The following is a 15,518-nucleotide window of genomic DNA, read 5'->3' as shown; positions in this document are numbered from 1 at the left end:
AAATGTAAACATGCAGGATTTGTATGGTGTGCTCGATGCTGTGAAAGTGATTGTTTCTCATATTTATACGACATTTATAATTCTCGTTCGTATGAGACTACATCTGTGGTATAGAACAATGGATATAGTCCAAATACAGAGTATTTGGGTTTTCATTTTTGCCCTAAAAATTAAAAATTAAATTTATTAACAACCTCTCATAAAATATCGATAATTAATATTTGAAATGGAAACAGGAGTTTTGCGTGCAATATGTAATTGCAAACAAGAAGATATGAACTATTCATAAAAAATGAAGATGAATTTTACAACTACGAGATGTTGATATTTCAAACTGAACGAAAAAGAAAGGTAAGTAAGGCGAGACTTGAACCAGAGATCCCGGAACGGCACTAGGTTATCAGTTTACGACACTACCGATTTCGCTGTACATCCAATGTGCATTCGTGTCTCAATTGTATCAAATACAGTCCTGCGATAAACCTAAAAGTTGATGTTTTTCTGTAAATTTATGAAAAACATTAAGACAACCTATTTCTCGGCACTTTTTAACCGCGTTCCACAAGCGTGTTTCACTACGGAACAGGAAGAAGCTTCAGCCATTTTCATACTGCGTATTAACAGCGCGACAATCGGAGCACAACACAACAGAGACTGTGACTGTACGCGATTTTTGAAATAAAAACTACATAGCTGAAGCGCGATTAAGAAAAACGTTCATGGCTGTTAATACATTGGAATATTTTAAAGTTTGATTTAATGTAATTTAGTAATAATATATCTAATACATAAGTAGGACCTACTTCCAAGAGCGTAATAACACCAGTGTAAGTGTGCTCCGGCTTCTGACCAATCATCGCGTTTGTGATTCTTTACATCAGGTTTATTCTTATGATGACCAGAGTATATTATGCAACGCAATGCGGGAGAGCTGCCATGGGATCTGTGGTAGTAATGAAAGACACCATGACGGCTGTGGAGTACACTCCGTCTTCAGGCCACGAGTGGTCTAACGGGACCATCCGGCCGCCGTGTCATCCTTAGTGGAGGATTCGGATAGGAGGGGCGTGGGGTCAGCACACCGCTCTCCCGGTCGGTGAACACGAATGAGGACTATCTGCATCCGTTCATACTTGATGTCTTCCCCGGAGGTGATGGAGTTATCCAGTCATAAAAATATGTCACAGGGCAAGAATCCTACTACGGTCATTGAGGAGCAAGGTAGTGAACTCAGGTTGATTTCTTGGTCACCAAATTCGCCTGACCTGAGTGACGGAATCCATGTGGCACGCTGTCGTGTGCCAGATCCGTTCCCTCAAACCATCGGCCCGTATTAAAGTGCTGTTTGTAGGCATCTAGCGCCGGATACCTCCAGAAACATACCAAGGAATTGTCGAAATCACGACACGCTCGCAGAAACACTGCTCTTGTGTGTTCCAGGGGTGGTGAATATCTTGTTCTTCCTACAAATTTCTAGCTGTCGAGAAAGCAGTGACGTGTTTACGGTACTCTCTGTATTCTTACTTGAGACATTGTGTGAAAGCCGCGGAATATTTAAACTTTGTGTGCTCAGTTTTTCTTGCTTTTTGCATTGCCCGGCATTTCAGGTGGCAGTAATGGGCACATTTTTGTAACGGACACGTTTTTCTTCATTGCTTGCCATGTTAGATTGGAATAGAATGCGTCGTTTTATCTCCAGTTCTTTGATTACCTTGTTTCCTCTAAATGGATGTTTCCACCACTGCCACTAGCACTATAATCTTGAACGCTATTAATCAGGTTATCGTCTATAAAGTCCTTTTCTGCACCCAATACTCTGTCTAATGTAACTCTAGTTGAGCAGTCAACTGAATATTCATGTTTCTGGAAAATCATTTCCTCCAAAAACATTGTGAAAGTGTCACCAACGAACCGTCTTCTGTTGGATAACACACACAACGTTCCAAACATCAATGGTTTCGTTCATTTTTGCTGTGTATATATGACAATACTGACATACGTATGCTAAACATGTTAGCTACTTGCTGGAGGTAACTGATTGATTGGAGTCTTAATCCCCTCCCACCCTACTACTTCTCCTCCTCCTCCTCCTCCTCCTCCTCCAAGACTGTAATCGCCGTTGTATACAAACCAAGAGCAACACAATCACGCGCCATCGCAGGCATTGTTAGGAATATGAGGTGGGTCTGTGCACAAATGTTTAAATAAAAATTCCTGTTTGAGCCGATAGACGTTCCCTGTTAGCGGTTTCTGCAATGTTGCGCTAATAGTTCTGTGCACGTTTCACATTGCACCACGTCCTGAATGCTGTCAGGTCTACTGCGGACAGAACCGCTTACGGTACGTCAGTGTACGAACTCAAGTTTGCTGCCGAACTGGTGATATAACAGTTGTTGTTGGCCCCTACAGTTTCGACACTCTGCTACGTTTTTGGATGGTGCCTCTGATCGTTGCTTCATTCCGTAGTTACTTCTTCATGATATCCTGTACAATTTATTAAATTTGTTGTCTTTTGTCACATCCTGTGTACTTTATAGTGTAATAACTTATTTAGCGGTTGGAAGATACTTAGGGCAGAGAGAATTTTCCAGCTCCAATCTTGGACCGGAAGGTTCCCCTCATACGTCCTAAAGAGAATTAGAAACAAAATGTAACCTACATTATTTTGTGTCAGATTGGGCGAGAAGTTTATAATGGTGTCCAGGTTCGTGAGCATCTGGTCGGGGTCTAGGGTTCTGTTCTTGTTCTTCAGTGCGCCGTCCTCGATAGTTTTTGGCTCTAGTTGTTCCAGCGCCTCCTCAACTCTATCACGAATCGTGTTGGTGGCTTCAGTCCTTGTCGTCTGGCTGTCCTGCAATAAAAAAAACGACGGCTGGTTACATCCTCATGGTGCCCGTGCAATATCAATGCATCAAATAACAATAATGTCACAAAGTGTGCAGTGCTACGAATATTTTCACCCGACAGCACATTGCCGGACGTATGCTAATGAGGCAATTATGTATTTATAGAAACAGCCTAACATCAGTCATGGTCATGAGAGAATTAGGTAACATAGGAACAGGATGGCCCACATTGGCGACACATAGCTCTTGGTAGCATGTAGGTGGAATTCTGAACCTCGTCTCCCTCTCAGGGCAGGAAGTGAGAGCACGCCACTAAGTTCATACACAGGGTGTTTCACAATCCACGTTACACCTTCGCGGTTGTAGCGACGACTTAGCAGATCAAGTTTTACTTAGGAACCCATGTCTGGAAAGAGTTCGTGTCCGGTTACATGGAAAACAAGATTCACACATTTCACTCCTATTTACTGTGATTTTACAACAGCTGTTCGATATAGCGATCACCAAGTTCGGTGCACACAGTGTATCTTCGCAGTAAGTTCGAATAAACTGTCTAACATGCATCGTGTATGATTAATTACTATTACTGCAGCCTTGATCCGTGCAACCAAATCTTCCTCCGACTACATCTACATCTACATCTACATCCATTCTCCGCAAGCCACATGACGGTGTGTGGCGGAGGGTACTTTGAGTACCTCTATCGGTTCTCCCTTCTATTCCAGTCTCGTATTGTTCGTGGAAAGAAAGATTGTCGTTGTGCCTCTGTGTGGACTCTAATCTCTCTGATTTTATCCTCATGGTCTCTTCGCGAGATATACATAGGAGGGAGCAATATACTGCTTGACTCCTCGATGAACGTATGTTCTCGAAACTTCAACAGAAACCCGTACCGAGCTAATGAGCGTCTCTCTTGCAGAGTCTTCCACTGCAGTTTATCTCCGTAACGCTTTCGCGATTACTAAATGATCCTGTAACGAAGCGCGCTGCTCTCCGTTGTATCTTCTCTATCTCTTCTATCAACCCTGTCTGGTACGGATCCCACATCAGTGAGCAATATTCAAGCAGTGGGCGAACAAGTGTACTGTAACCTACTTCCTTTGTTTTCGGACTGTATTTCCTTAGGATTCTTCCAATGAATCTAAGTCTGGCATCAGCTTTACCGACGATTAATTTTATATGATCATTCCATTTTAAATCATCATGCCTACTCCCAGATAATTTATGGAGTTAACTGCTTCCAGCTGCTGACATGCTATACTGTTGCTAAATGATAAAGGACCTTTCTATGTATTCGCAGCACATTACACTTGTCTACTTTGATATTCAATTGCCATTTCCTGCACCATGCGTCAATTCGTTGCAGACCGTCATGTATTTCAGTACAATTTCCATTGTTACAACCTCTCGATATACTACAGCATCATCCGCATAAAGCCTCAGTGAACTTCCGATGTTATCCACAAGGTCATTTATGTATATTGTGAACAGCAACGATCCCATGACACTCCTCAACGGCACACCTGAAATCACTCTACTTCGGAGGACTTCTCTCCATTGAGAATGACATGCTGCGTTCTGTTATCTAGGAACTCTTCAATCCAATCACACAATTGGTCTGATAGCCCATATGCTCTTACTTTGTTCACTAAACGGCTTTGGGGAACTGTATCAAACGCCTTGCAGAAGTCGAGAAACACGGCATCTACCTGGGAACCCGTGTCTATGGCCCTCTGAGTTTCGTAGACGAATAGCGCGAGCTGGGTTTCACACGATAGTCTTTTTCGAAACCCATGCTGATTCCTACAGAGTAGATTTCTAGTCTCCAGAAAAGTCATTATACTCGAACATAATACGTGTTCCAAAACTCTAAAACTGATCGACGTTAGAGATATAGGTCTATAGTTCTGCACATCTGTTCGACGTCCCTTCTTGAAAACGGGGATGACGTGTGCCTTTTTCCAATCTTTTGGAACGCTACGCTCTTCTAGAGACCTACGGGACACCGCTGCAAGAAGGGGGGCAAGTTCCTTCGCGTACTCTGTGTAAAATCGAACTGGTATCCCATCAGGTCCAGCGGCCTTTCCTCTTTTGAGCGATTTTAATTGTTTTTCTATCCATCTGTCATCTATTCCGATATCCACCATTTTGTCATCTGTGCAGAAATCTAGAGAAGGAACTACAGTGCAGTCTTCCTCTGTGAAACAGCTTTGGAAAAAGACATTTAGTATTTCGGCCTTTAGTCTGTCATCCTCTGTTTCAGTACCATTTTGGTCACAGAGTGTCTGGACATTTTGTTTTGATCCACCTACCGATTTGACATAAGACTAAAATTTCTTAGGATTTTCTGCCAAGTCAGTACATAGAACTTTACTTTCGAATTCGTTGAACACCTCTCGCATAGCTCTCCTCACTCTACATTTCGCTTCGTGCAGTTTTTGTTTGTCTGCAAGGCTGTGGCTATGTTTATGTGTGCTGTGAAGTTCCATTTGCTTCTGTATCAGTTTTCTAACTTGGTTGTTGTACCGCGGTGGCTCTTTTCCATCTCTTACGATCTTGCTTGGCACATACTCATCTAACGCATATTGTATGATGGTTTTGAACTTTGTCCACTGATCTTCAACACTGTCTGTACTTGAGATAAAACTTTTGTGTTGAGCCGTCAAGTACTCTGAAATCTGCTTTTTGTCACTTTTGACAAACAGAAAAATCTTCCTGCCTTTTTTAATATTTATATTTACGGCTGGAATCATCGATTCAGTAACCGCTTTATGATCGCTGATTCCGTGTTCTGCGTTAACTGTTCCAAATAGTTCGGGTCTGTTTGTCACCAGAAGGTCTAATATGATATCGCCACGAGTCGGTTCTCTGTTTAACTGCTCAAGGTAGTTTTCAGATAATGCACTCAAAAAAATTTACTGGATTCTTTGTCCCTGCCACCCGTTATAAACGTTTGAGTCTCCCAGTCTATATCTGGTAAATTAAAATCTCCACCGAGACCTATAACATGGTCGACAAATCTACTCGAAATATTTTCCAATTTTTCCTTCAGGTGCTCTGCCACAACAGCTGCTGAACCAGGGGACCTATAGAGACATCAAATTACCATGTTTGAGCTTGCTTTAACCGTGACCTTCACCCAAATTATTTCACATTTCGGATCTCCGTCAATTTCCTTCGATCCTATTGCACATTTTATCGCTATAAACACGCCTCCCCCTTCACGGTCCAGCCTGTCTCTGCGGTACACATTCCAGTCTAATTTCATTACTGTTTACATCTGGTTTCAGCCAACTTTCCGCCCCTAGTACTATGTGGGCATTGTGACTGTATATTAATGAGAGCAGTTCTGGGACCTTTCTATAGACGCTCCTGCAGTTTACTATTACCACATTGATATTGTTATTCCCTGTTGCGTTTTGCCTACTACTACCTTCTCGCGTCTCGGGAGGCTTCTTGTCGGGCCTAGGGAGGGAATTCTCTAACCTAAAAAACCCACATGTGCACTCCACACCTACTCCACTTCCCTTGTAGTCGCTTCCTGTGTAGTGCACGCCTGACCTATTCAGGTGGACCCTACATTTCTCCACCCGATAGCGGAGGTCGAGAAATTTGCACCCTAGATCTCCGCAGAATCGTCTGAGCCTCTGGTTTAAGCCTTCCACTCGGCTCCAAACCAGAGGACCACGATCGGTTCTGGGAACGATACTACAAATAGTTAGCTCAGATTCCACCCCACGAGCGAGGCTTTCCGTCTTCACCAACTCCGCTAACCGCCTGTATGAACTGAGCATGACCTCTGAACCCAGACGGCAGGAGTCACTGGTGTCCCGACCTTTCGGCTATTTCCCTAATGGGCTCCATCAGCCGCCTAACATTGGAGCTCCCAATCACTAATAACCCCCACCCCCCCTCCTCCCGTGCGCCTGCTCGAACCTTGCTGAAGGAGGCGCCACATGTCGACTCACAGGCAGAGCGGGCGATGCCACACGGCCAGCCTCCACATTGACCCTCCGCCTCGTGCGACACGAACGCCGCATAACCCTCCACTCCCCTTGGGGAGAGGGTGGCCCAACAGCGCCGGTACCCGCGAAGATGTCTCGACAGCAGGGACCGTGGGTGAACCATGTAACACCTGAACAGATGTATCATAAACAAGACTCTTTATGTGGCCTCACAAGAAAAACTCCAAAGGGGTTAAATCTGGGGATTGTGGTGGCCAAGCATGTGGTCCACCTCGGCCGAGCCACCTGTCCCCGTAGACTACGTTCAGATACTTTCGGATGAGAACTGCAAAATGTGCTACTGCGCCATCATGCAGGAACCACAATTCGTGCCGAATGTCCGATGGCACATCTTCGAAAAACTCCGCCAGCACTTGGAATATCAAGTACCTAGCATCCTTTAGGTGGGGAAGGATGTAGAACTCAATCACACAACCATTGCAGATATCTGTCCAGCCATTAATGCCAAAGGTGTGCTGAGATCTTCGTGTTCACGTGGCTTTCGGGTTTTCTTGATGCAAAATGTGGCTAATTCGAGAGTTCAAAACACCTTCCCTGTAGAAATGCGCTTCGTTGTTGAACACAGTTCGCCTTGGAAACTGAGGGAAATCCACATAACGGTTTAAAAATAAAGCACAGAAATTGACACGTGGCACAAAGTCCTGAGGGAGCATGGCATGTTGCAGAACACATCAGACAGACAAGTGAGACACGAGCAAGTCACGTGCAATGGCTCGAATCGGTGAGTTCTCTTCCACTTGATGAAGCACTCCCTCTCCCAGTACCACAGTGCACTGCCTTCCTCTATCGCTTGCGAATTTCCCACTTTCCCGTAGCCGTCGTTCTACTCTGGAAGATATGGAATGAGATGCAGGAGAAGCTCAACGTCTGTACCAAGAGTACTTTGCAAATCGTGTGACTCAATAGTAAATTAACAGCATACCGGTGTACTCTGCGAACGTGTACTCGGGCATCCTATTACTGCAGTATAAGTCATCGTATTGTCAACTTACGCCTGACACACTACCAGGAAGCTTGAAAGCAAGGACTTCACGTGACACTGCGTCGTCACACAATTCATCACTGTGGGTAGCCTATCAGAAATGGCGAACTGTGTAAGAAACATCTAGAGCGTGACTGAGGGGCTCTTATTTTCCGTTTCCGGACATGGTTTCCCACTAAGCCATGTCTACAACTTCTAGAAGTGTGTAACATGAATTGTGAAATACATTGTGTTCCACTTATATTCATGTCGACTATGCCTACCACACTGCTTACAGTGTCGTCTGTGTCAGCACGTTCTTTGGTTCAACTTCTGTGTAAACGTTTGATCACATTTCTCGCCAATTTATAACACTGTAATTATAGTATGCACCTAATTTTAAGAAATAAACTAACCAAAATCCACCGCGATAGGCCATGAAGGCCCAAAGGTACTGACTGGGGGCCGTGTCATCCTCAGTTGTAGGCATCGCTACTGGATGCGGATACGGAGGGGCATGTGGTCAGCACACCGCTCCCCCGGCCGTGTGTCAGTTTCCGTGACCGGAGCCGCTACTTCTCAATCAAGTAGCTCCTCAGTTTGCCTCACAAGGGCTGACTGCACCCCGCTTGCCAACAGCGCTCGACAGACCGTATGGTCACCCATCCAAGTGCTAGCCCAGCCTGACGGCGCTTAACTCCGGTAGTCTGGCGGGAACCGGTGTTACCACTGCGGCAAGGCCGTTGGCAATTTTAAGAACTACGTTCGGTAAAAATACTTAAATGTTGAAATAGTATTTGTAGAACTGGTTCACGTGTAGGGAATGTAGATTTGTACTTATGTAAAACCTGGAGGGAAGTACCTCCACTACGAAACCCGCATGGCGGAAATAGAAAAGGCGTATTTGGCGGTAGAACCGCAAGGTGCCTTCGTGGTACGGTCAGTCTATGGCTAACATGCAAACTGTTCACATCCCGCATATTGAAGGAGGCAAAAAAACAGCAAGACTGAGTGGTAATGCCTCGGATGCGGAAGAGTACTGGTTAGTTATTCATGACACTGATCGGTTGGCTCTAAATTACAAAAATACAGCGCCAAGAAGATAATTTTCAGAACCTTTATACATTAAGAGACAGGAATACGTTTGCCACCTTTATTTTAGCTACAGAAGATCGCCAACGCTACTACCTGCAGCTTAAGTAAGGGTTTAGTATTATAATTGCTTGCGTGGACGAGTTATTGATTTATATGCAAATAATAATCGGTTTTAGTTCAACTTTGTGTGGAGAACCTTGAATCACTCCTCAGTCACGTTACCTAGACAGGATATTTTTCTTGGTGATGCAATATATCCGAGCGCCTTATTTTATTGCACTGTAAAGTATTTATTGCTTTAATAGTGCTGATTATCTTTCGTGCAGCAGTAAATTTCTTAAGTGTTCAGTTACTTTTATTTCTGAAATACTCGACGTAAATCTCCATAAGTGAGCAGTCTAAGGTTTGCAAAAGTGCAGATGCAAAGAAAATAACTACTTACTTTACTTAAAAGTTATTCTTATTTAGATTTGTATCCAGTATTAAAAGTAAGTGAATAGAACAGTGATGATAATAAGTGGTTATTGACTACTGCAGTTTAAGGGCAAACTTAATAAGCACCTGAGTCACAGGTTTGTTTAAGTGTTATTATTCATGTATTTCTGTTTAAAAGTGTTTTCGTATTGTGTCTTGCGAGAAATGTCTCAGTCAACTGACAGAACAGTTTCTGAGTCCCCATGCTAACGCTGAACCAGTATGACAGTTATTATTCCAGTTAAAGTACTTGTGAAGTGCTGAATAGCTTTTCTGTTATTTAAAGGTTAACTGGCGGTAATGTTTCAGGTTATAAAAGATTCAGAGACAACATGTTTCGCTTAACCTTTGTTTAATGCAAAGAAGTATGTGCTCCCTTTGAATACACACATTATTAATAACAATCGGAACAGAAATTTTAAGATCATTACTGTCAGTGTTTCTTGATATTTAAAGGGTAAAAGCTGCTTATGTTCAAATTACTTGTATTATTCCATCAGTAATTGGTTGCATAAAATGTTCTTGGCACACTGCTGTTCTGACTCTTGCTAGATCGTGCTGCTATTTCAGGTCCTACTTGCAACACAGAATTTAGTGCCAAGTACAGTCATATACAGTAGTTAATTTTCTTGTTGAACAGTGCTATCACTTGGTATTATTTTGGCTAATTAGGATAGCGAACGTTTAATTCGTTTACATAATTACAGTTTACTTTAAAACTACAGTAACCTTAGTTTGAATTCCACTAGTTCAGTTACTGCTCCCTATCAAAATACACTCCTGGAAATGGAAAAAAGAACACATTGACACCGGTGTGTCAGACCCACCATACTTGCTCCGGACACTGCGAGAGGGCTGTACAAGCAATGATCACACGCACGGCACAGCGGACACACCAGGAACCGCGGTGTTGGCCGTCGAATGGCGCTAGCTGCGCAGCATTTGTGCACCGCCGCCGTCAGTGTCAGCCAGTTTGCCGTGGCATACGGAGCTCCATCGCAGTCTTTAACACTGGTAGCATGCCGCGACAGCGTGGACGTGAACCATATGTGCAGTTGACGGACTTTGAGCGAGGGTGTATAGTGGGCATGCGGGAGGCCGGGTGGACGTACCGCCGAATTGCTCAACACGTGGGGCGTGAGGTCTCCACAGTACATCGATGTTGTCGCCAGTGGTCGGCGGAAGGTGCACGTGCCCGTCGACCTGCGACCGGACCGCAGCGACGCACGGATGCACGCCAAGACCGTAGGATCCTACGCAGTGCCATAGGGGACCGCACCGCCACTTCCCAGCAAATTAGGGACACTGTTGCTCCTGGGGTATCGGCGAGGACCATTCGCAACCGTCTCCATGAAGCTGAGCTACGGTCCCGCACACCGTTAGGCCGTCTTCCGCTCACGCCCCAACATCGTGCAGCCCGCCTCCAGTGGTGTCGCGACAGGCGTGAATGGAAGGACGAATGGAGACGTGTCGTCTTCAGCGATGAGAGTCGCTTCTGCCTTGGCGCCAATGATGGTCGTATGCGTGTTTGGCGCCGTGCAGGTGAGCGCCACAATCAGGACTGCATACGACCGAGGCACACAGGGCCAACACCCGGCATCATGGTGTGGGGAGCGATCTCCTACACTGGCCGTACACCACTGGTGATCGTCGAGGGGACACTGAATAGTGCACGGTACATCCAAACCGTCATCGAACCCATCGTTCTACCATTCCTAGACCGGCAAGGGAACTTGCTGTTCCAACAGGACAATGCACATCCGCATGTATCCCGTGCCACCCAACGTGCTCTAGAAGGTGTAAGTCAACTACCCTGGCCAGCAAGATCTCCGGATCTGTCCCCCATTGAGCATGTTTGGGACTGGATGAAGCGTCGTCTCACGCGGTCTGCACGTCCAGCACGAACGCTGGTCCAACTGAGGCGCCAGGTGGAAATGGCATGGCAAGCCGTTCCACAGGACTACATCCAGCATCTCTACGATCGTCTCCATGGGAGAATAGCAGCCTGCATTGCTGCGAAAGGTGGATATACATTGTACTAGTGCCGACATTGTGCATGCTCTGTTGCCTGTGTCTATGTGCCTGTGGTTCTGTCAGTGTGATCATGTGATGTATCTGACCCCAGGAATGTGTCAATAAAGTTTCCCCTTCCTGGGACAATGAATTCACGGTGTTCTTATTTCAATTTCCAGGAGTGTATAAACTTTTGGATAATGAAACATAGCCGGATACTTTTTCTATTAATACACAATCACGGTCATTTTAAATTCCTATTCATACGAGTAACATTATCGGCGAATTGCTAGGGTCGTGGTAACCAGTACACACTCGTCGAAGAAGACCAAGATATATGAGCGACTTGCCGCAAGGGTTAGCACACTGGATTTAAATTCGGGAGGACGATGGCTCAATCCCGCGTTCGGCCATCCTGATTTAAGTTTACCGTGATTTCCCTCAATCGCTTCAGGCAAATGCCGAGATGCTTCCTTTGCAAGGGCACGGCCGACTTCCTTTCCCATCCCTCCCTAATCTTGTGGGATCCATTGCCTCGCTGTTTGGTCCCCTCCCCCATATCAACCAACCAACCAACAAATATAATGTCGGTCAAAGACCTCATGCAAAATCAGCGTTACCAGGAAACATCTACATCTACATCTACATCCATATTCCGCAAGCCACCTGACGGTGTGTGGCTGAGGGTACCTTCAGTACCTCTATCGGTTCTCCCTTCTATTCCAGTCTCGTATTGTTCGTGGAAAGAAGGATTTTCGGTATGCCTCTGTGTGGGCTCTAAACTCTCTGATTTTATCCTCATGGTCTCTTCGCGAGATATACGTAGGAGGGAGCAATATACTGCTTGACTCTTCGGTGTTCACAGGTAGGTTCCTTCACCCAAATCATTTCACATTTCGGATCTCCGTCAATTTCCTTCGATACTATTGCACTTCTTATCGCTATAAACACGCCTTCCCCTTCACTGTCCAGCCTGTCTCTGCGGTATACATTCCAATCTGAGTTTAGGATTTCATTACTGTTTACGCCTGGTTTCAGCCAACTTTCTGTCCCTAGTACTATATGGGCGTTGTGACTGTTTATTAATGAGAGCAGTTCTGGGACCTTTCTGTAGACGCTCCTGCAGTTTACTATTAGCACATTAATATTGTTATTCCCTGTTGCATTTTGCCTACTCCTACCTTGCCGCGTCTCAGGAGGCGTCTTGTCGGGCCTAGGGAGGGGATTCTCTAACCTAAAAAACCCCCATGTGCACTCCACACGTACTCCGCTACCCTTGTAGCCGCTTCCGGCGTGTAGTGCACGCCTGATCCATTCAGTGGGACCATACATTTCTCCACCCGATAGCGGAGGTCAAGAAATTTGCACCCCAGATCTCCGCAGAATCGTCTGTGCCTCTGGTTTAAGCCTTCCACTCGGCTCCAAACCAGAGGACCGCGATCGGTTCTGGGAACGATACTACAAATAGTTAGCTCTGATTTCACCCCGCGAGCGAGGCTTTCCGCCTTCACCAATTCCGCCAACCGCCTGTACGAACTGAGGATGACCTCTGAACCCAGACAGCAGGAGTTATTGGTGCCGACATGAGCAACAATTTGCAGTCGGGTGCACCCAGTGCTCTGTATCGCCGCCGGTAGGGCCTCCTCCACATCTCGGAAAGTTATCAGAGATGAATTCTTTGGAATTAATGACACTATCTGCCAGTGGGTATTGTTTTAAATCAATGGGGAAGGTTGAAAATTTGTGTCAGACCATGATTCCAACCCGGGTCTCCTACTTACCAGGCAGATGCGCTGACAGCTGCTCCATCTGGACACAGCGGTGTTCGCAGCTGCACGGAATACCCTAGCATGACTCCGATCAGACACAATTTCTCGACTTTTACACACACTACAGATGTAGCGCCCCTCGCCCATTATTCTCGTTACTCGCGGCATTTCGCCGACTCCCGTAAGGGTTTGAGCGTGGTGTGCATCCGCACTAAGGTAATCATTGGCCATCCACGCCTTAATGATATATATGTGGTGTGTGTTCTTTCAGACACGTCTGAAAGAACAGACACCACACACAAAAAAATTCTCCTGTAACATTGGGAGGAGCATGGCAGGAGCCAGTGCAGAAGTTTATCTGAAGGCAACCGTCGAAGAGAGACCAAAGGTTTTCGTGGCTGAAGAAGAGGCAGCTTCTAGATGGGCAGTGTTAGACAGAGCGCCCCCGTGAAGAGACCCTGTCCGCGAACCTCTGAGGTCATTGTCGCTGTAGCAAACCAAGCTGCAGTTTACTGGTAAACTCTCTGTTCGCAGAAAACTCCTAGCGCAATTCTGTTGTCTTTATTTCGCTTCGATATTCGTCGCAGTTGCGATAGTAGTCTTTTATTTGTGGGGCCAGTTTCAGGGCATCACGTTCATTTTCAAACTAAATGGCCTTAGCCATAAGTGTACTCATACAGTTCCTACCAACGTACACGTGAGTAACCAGATATTTATTATTCCTAACCAGTAATTATTACATAGACACAAAATGCTGAACTACGTATGAGCACACAATACGACTTCTTTCCATTCGAAAGCAGCAAGGTGGGTTTTTAATGGCTTGCACACTGAAAGTTGTTAAGAACGTATGCAGTTTTTACCAGCATTCCTGTATTCACAAATTATTTTCGACGACCAGCCTAAATAACAGACTGTGTATTACTGCTTCCACCCCTTTTAAAACTCTGGAATCTACCTACCACCTTTCAGAAGAATCTTTGAGTGATATAAATCTGGCGATCGTTCTAGATTCAATTATTTCAGCTGGACATACACGACTAGTAGGTCGAGGTAATCAAGGACCCACTTCAAGCAGAGACAACAGAAGGCCAATACCACAAGCTGAACTAGAAAGCGACGTCATTGCGAACTGCATGTCTTACAATGATGACTGGCTAATACGCCGAGAAAAACGGAGACATTTCCGCTACAGTCGAGCGAAGGCGGTACGCGTGGTTTCACCAGCTACGGAAATTATGAATATCGAATACACTGTCGTCGACGATATGATAACTCAGACTACGGTCGTTTTGCATGAAAGTGATAGGTTTTAATTTTTCAGAAATGTTCTCGGGTGTTCAGCCGTGTTGCGTCATCTTCAAGGTGCGATATTTCGGCAAGATGACTTGTCGCACTCTTAAGGTGGTCCTGATCCCAAACTATCTTCAGCTGGAAGCAGTCTTCTAAAAGGCAAATCACCTAAAACTTGAACCGCAGATTTTGCGGAAATGGAGAGTGCTATTGTCGTTCCGGCCGGAGTGGCCGTGCGGTTCTAGGCGCTACAGTCTGGAGTCGAGCGACCGCTACGGTCGCGGGTTCAAATCCTGCCTCGGGCATGGATGTGTGTGATGTCCTTAGGTTAGTTAGCTTTAATTAGTTCTAAGTTCTAGGCGACTGATGACCTCAGAAGTTAAGTCGCATAGTGCTCAGAGCCATTTGAACCAAGCTATTGTCGCGCAGTTTTCCCAGAATGGATTCATAGTCATGGGCTCGTATTGTTAGCCAATCGACAGGATGTAACTATACTTATAAAGTGTATTTTTTTGTGTAAACTTACACTTTTTAATAGCAACAATGCCCATTGGCATTAACAAACTAAAAGTAGGGTAAATTAGAACGTTTGTTCCAGGATTCTAGCGACAGCCTTTACGAGGTATCGTATTTCCAAAAGTTTCCACGCCGACACTTGGAACTCACACTAAAGAACAACACAAGTAGATACACCAGTTGTGTGGATTCTCAACAGCAACGAGAAAACTGACCATCAAGGGGTGTGATCAAAATGACCACCGGCAGCGGCAATACACGCTTCTAGTCTGGTGTCGAACGACCGCTGCACACATGCTAGCATTTCAGTAGAGATGTCCGAGCAGGCTGCAGTAACACCTCATCGCATATCATCGGGCGTAGCAGGTATGTCCTTGTAGACAGGGTTTTTCAGCTTTCCCCACAGAAGAAAGTCTACAAGCGTCAAATCCGGGGAACGGGCCAGCAAAGTTACAGGTCCTCTGTGACCGATTATCGATTTGGAGACAATTCGTGAAGACACGGTGCAGTACATCGCGTACTATGG

At 45.4% G+C, this 15,518-nt stretch overlaps 1 protein-coding gene across 1 annotated transcript in view; it reads right to left on the bottom strand.

Annotated features, from left to right (window-relative positions):
- LOC126161363 (uncharacterized) overlaps positions 1 to 15,518 on the bottom strand; it is a 249,699-nt gene that overhangs the window by 143,052 nt on the left and 91,129 nt on the right. The window contains exon 6 of the mRNA XM_049917133.1: positions 2,660 to 2,851. Coding sequence (XP_049773090.1) covers positions 2,660 to 2,851 — 192 coding nt within the window. The remainder of the gene's footprint in view (positions 1 to 2,659; positions 2,852 to 15,518) is intronic.

Source organism: Schistocerca cancellata, chromosome 2 (genome assembly GCF_023864275.1).
Source record: "Schistocerca cancellata isolate TAMUIC-IGC-003103 chromosome 2, iqSchCanc2.1, whole genome shotgun sequence".
NCBI lineage: Eukaryota > Metazoa > Arthropoda > Insecta > Orthoptera > Acrididae > Schistocerca > Schistocerca cancellata.
The sequence above is the reverse complement of the archived record's forward strand: the minus strand, read 5'-3'. Positions and strand labels throughout refer to the sequence as shown.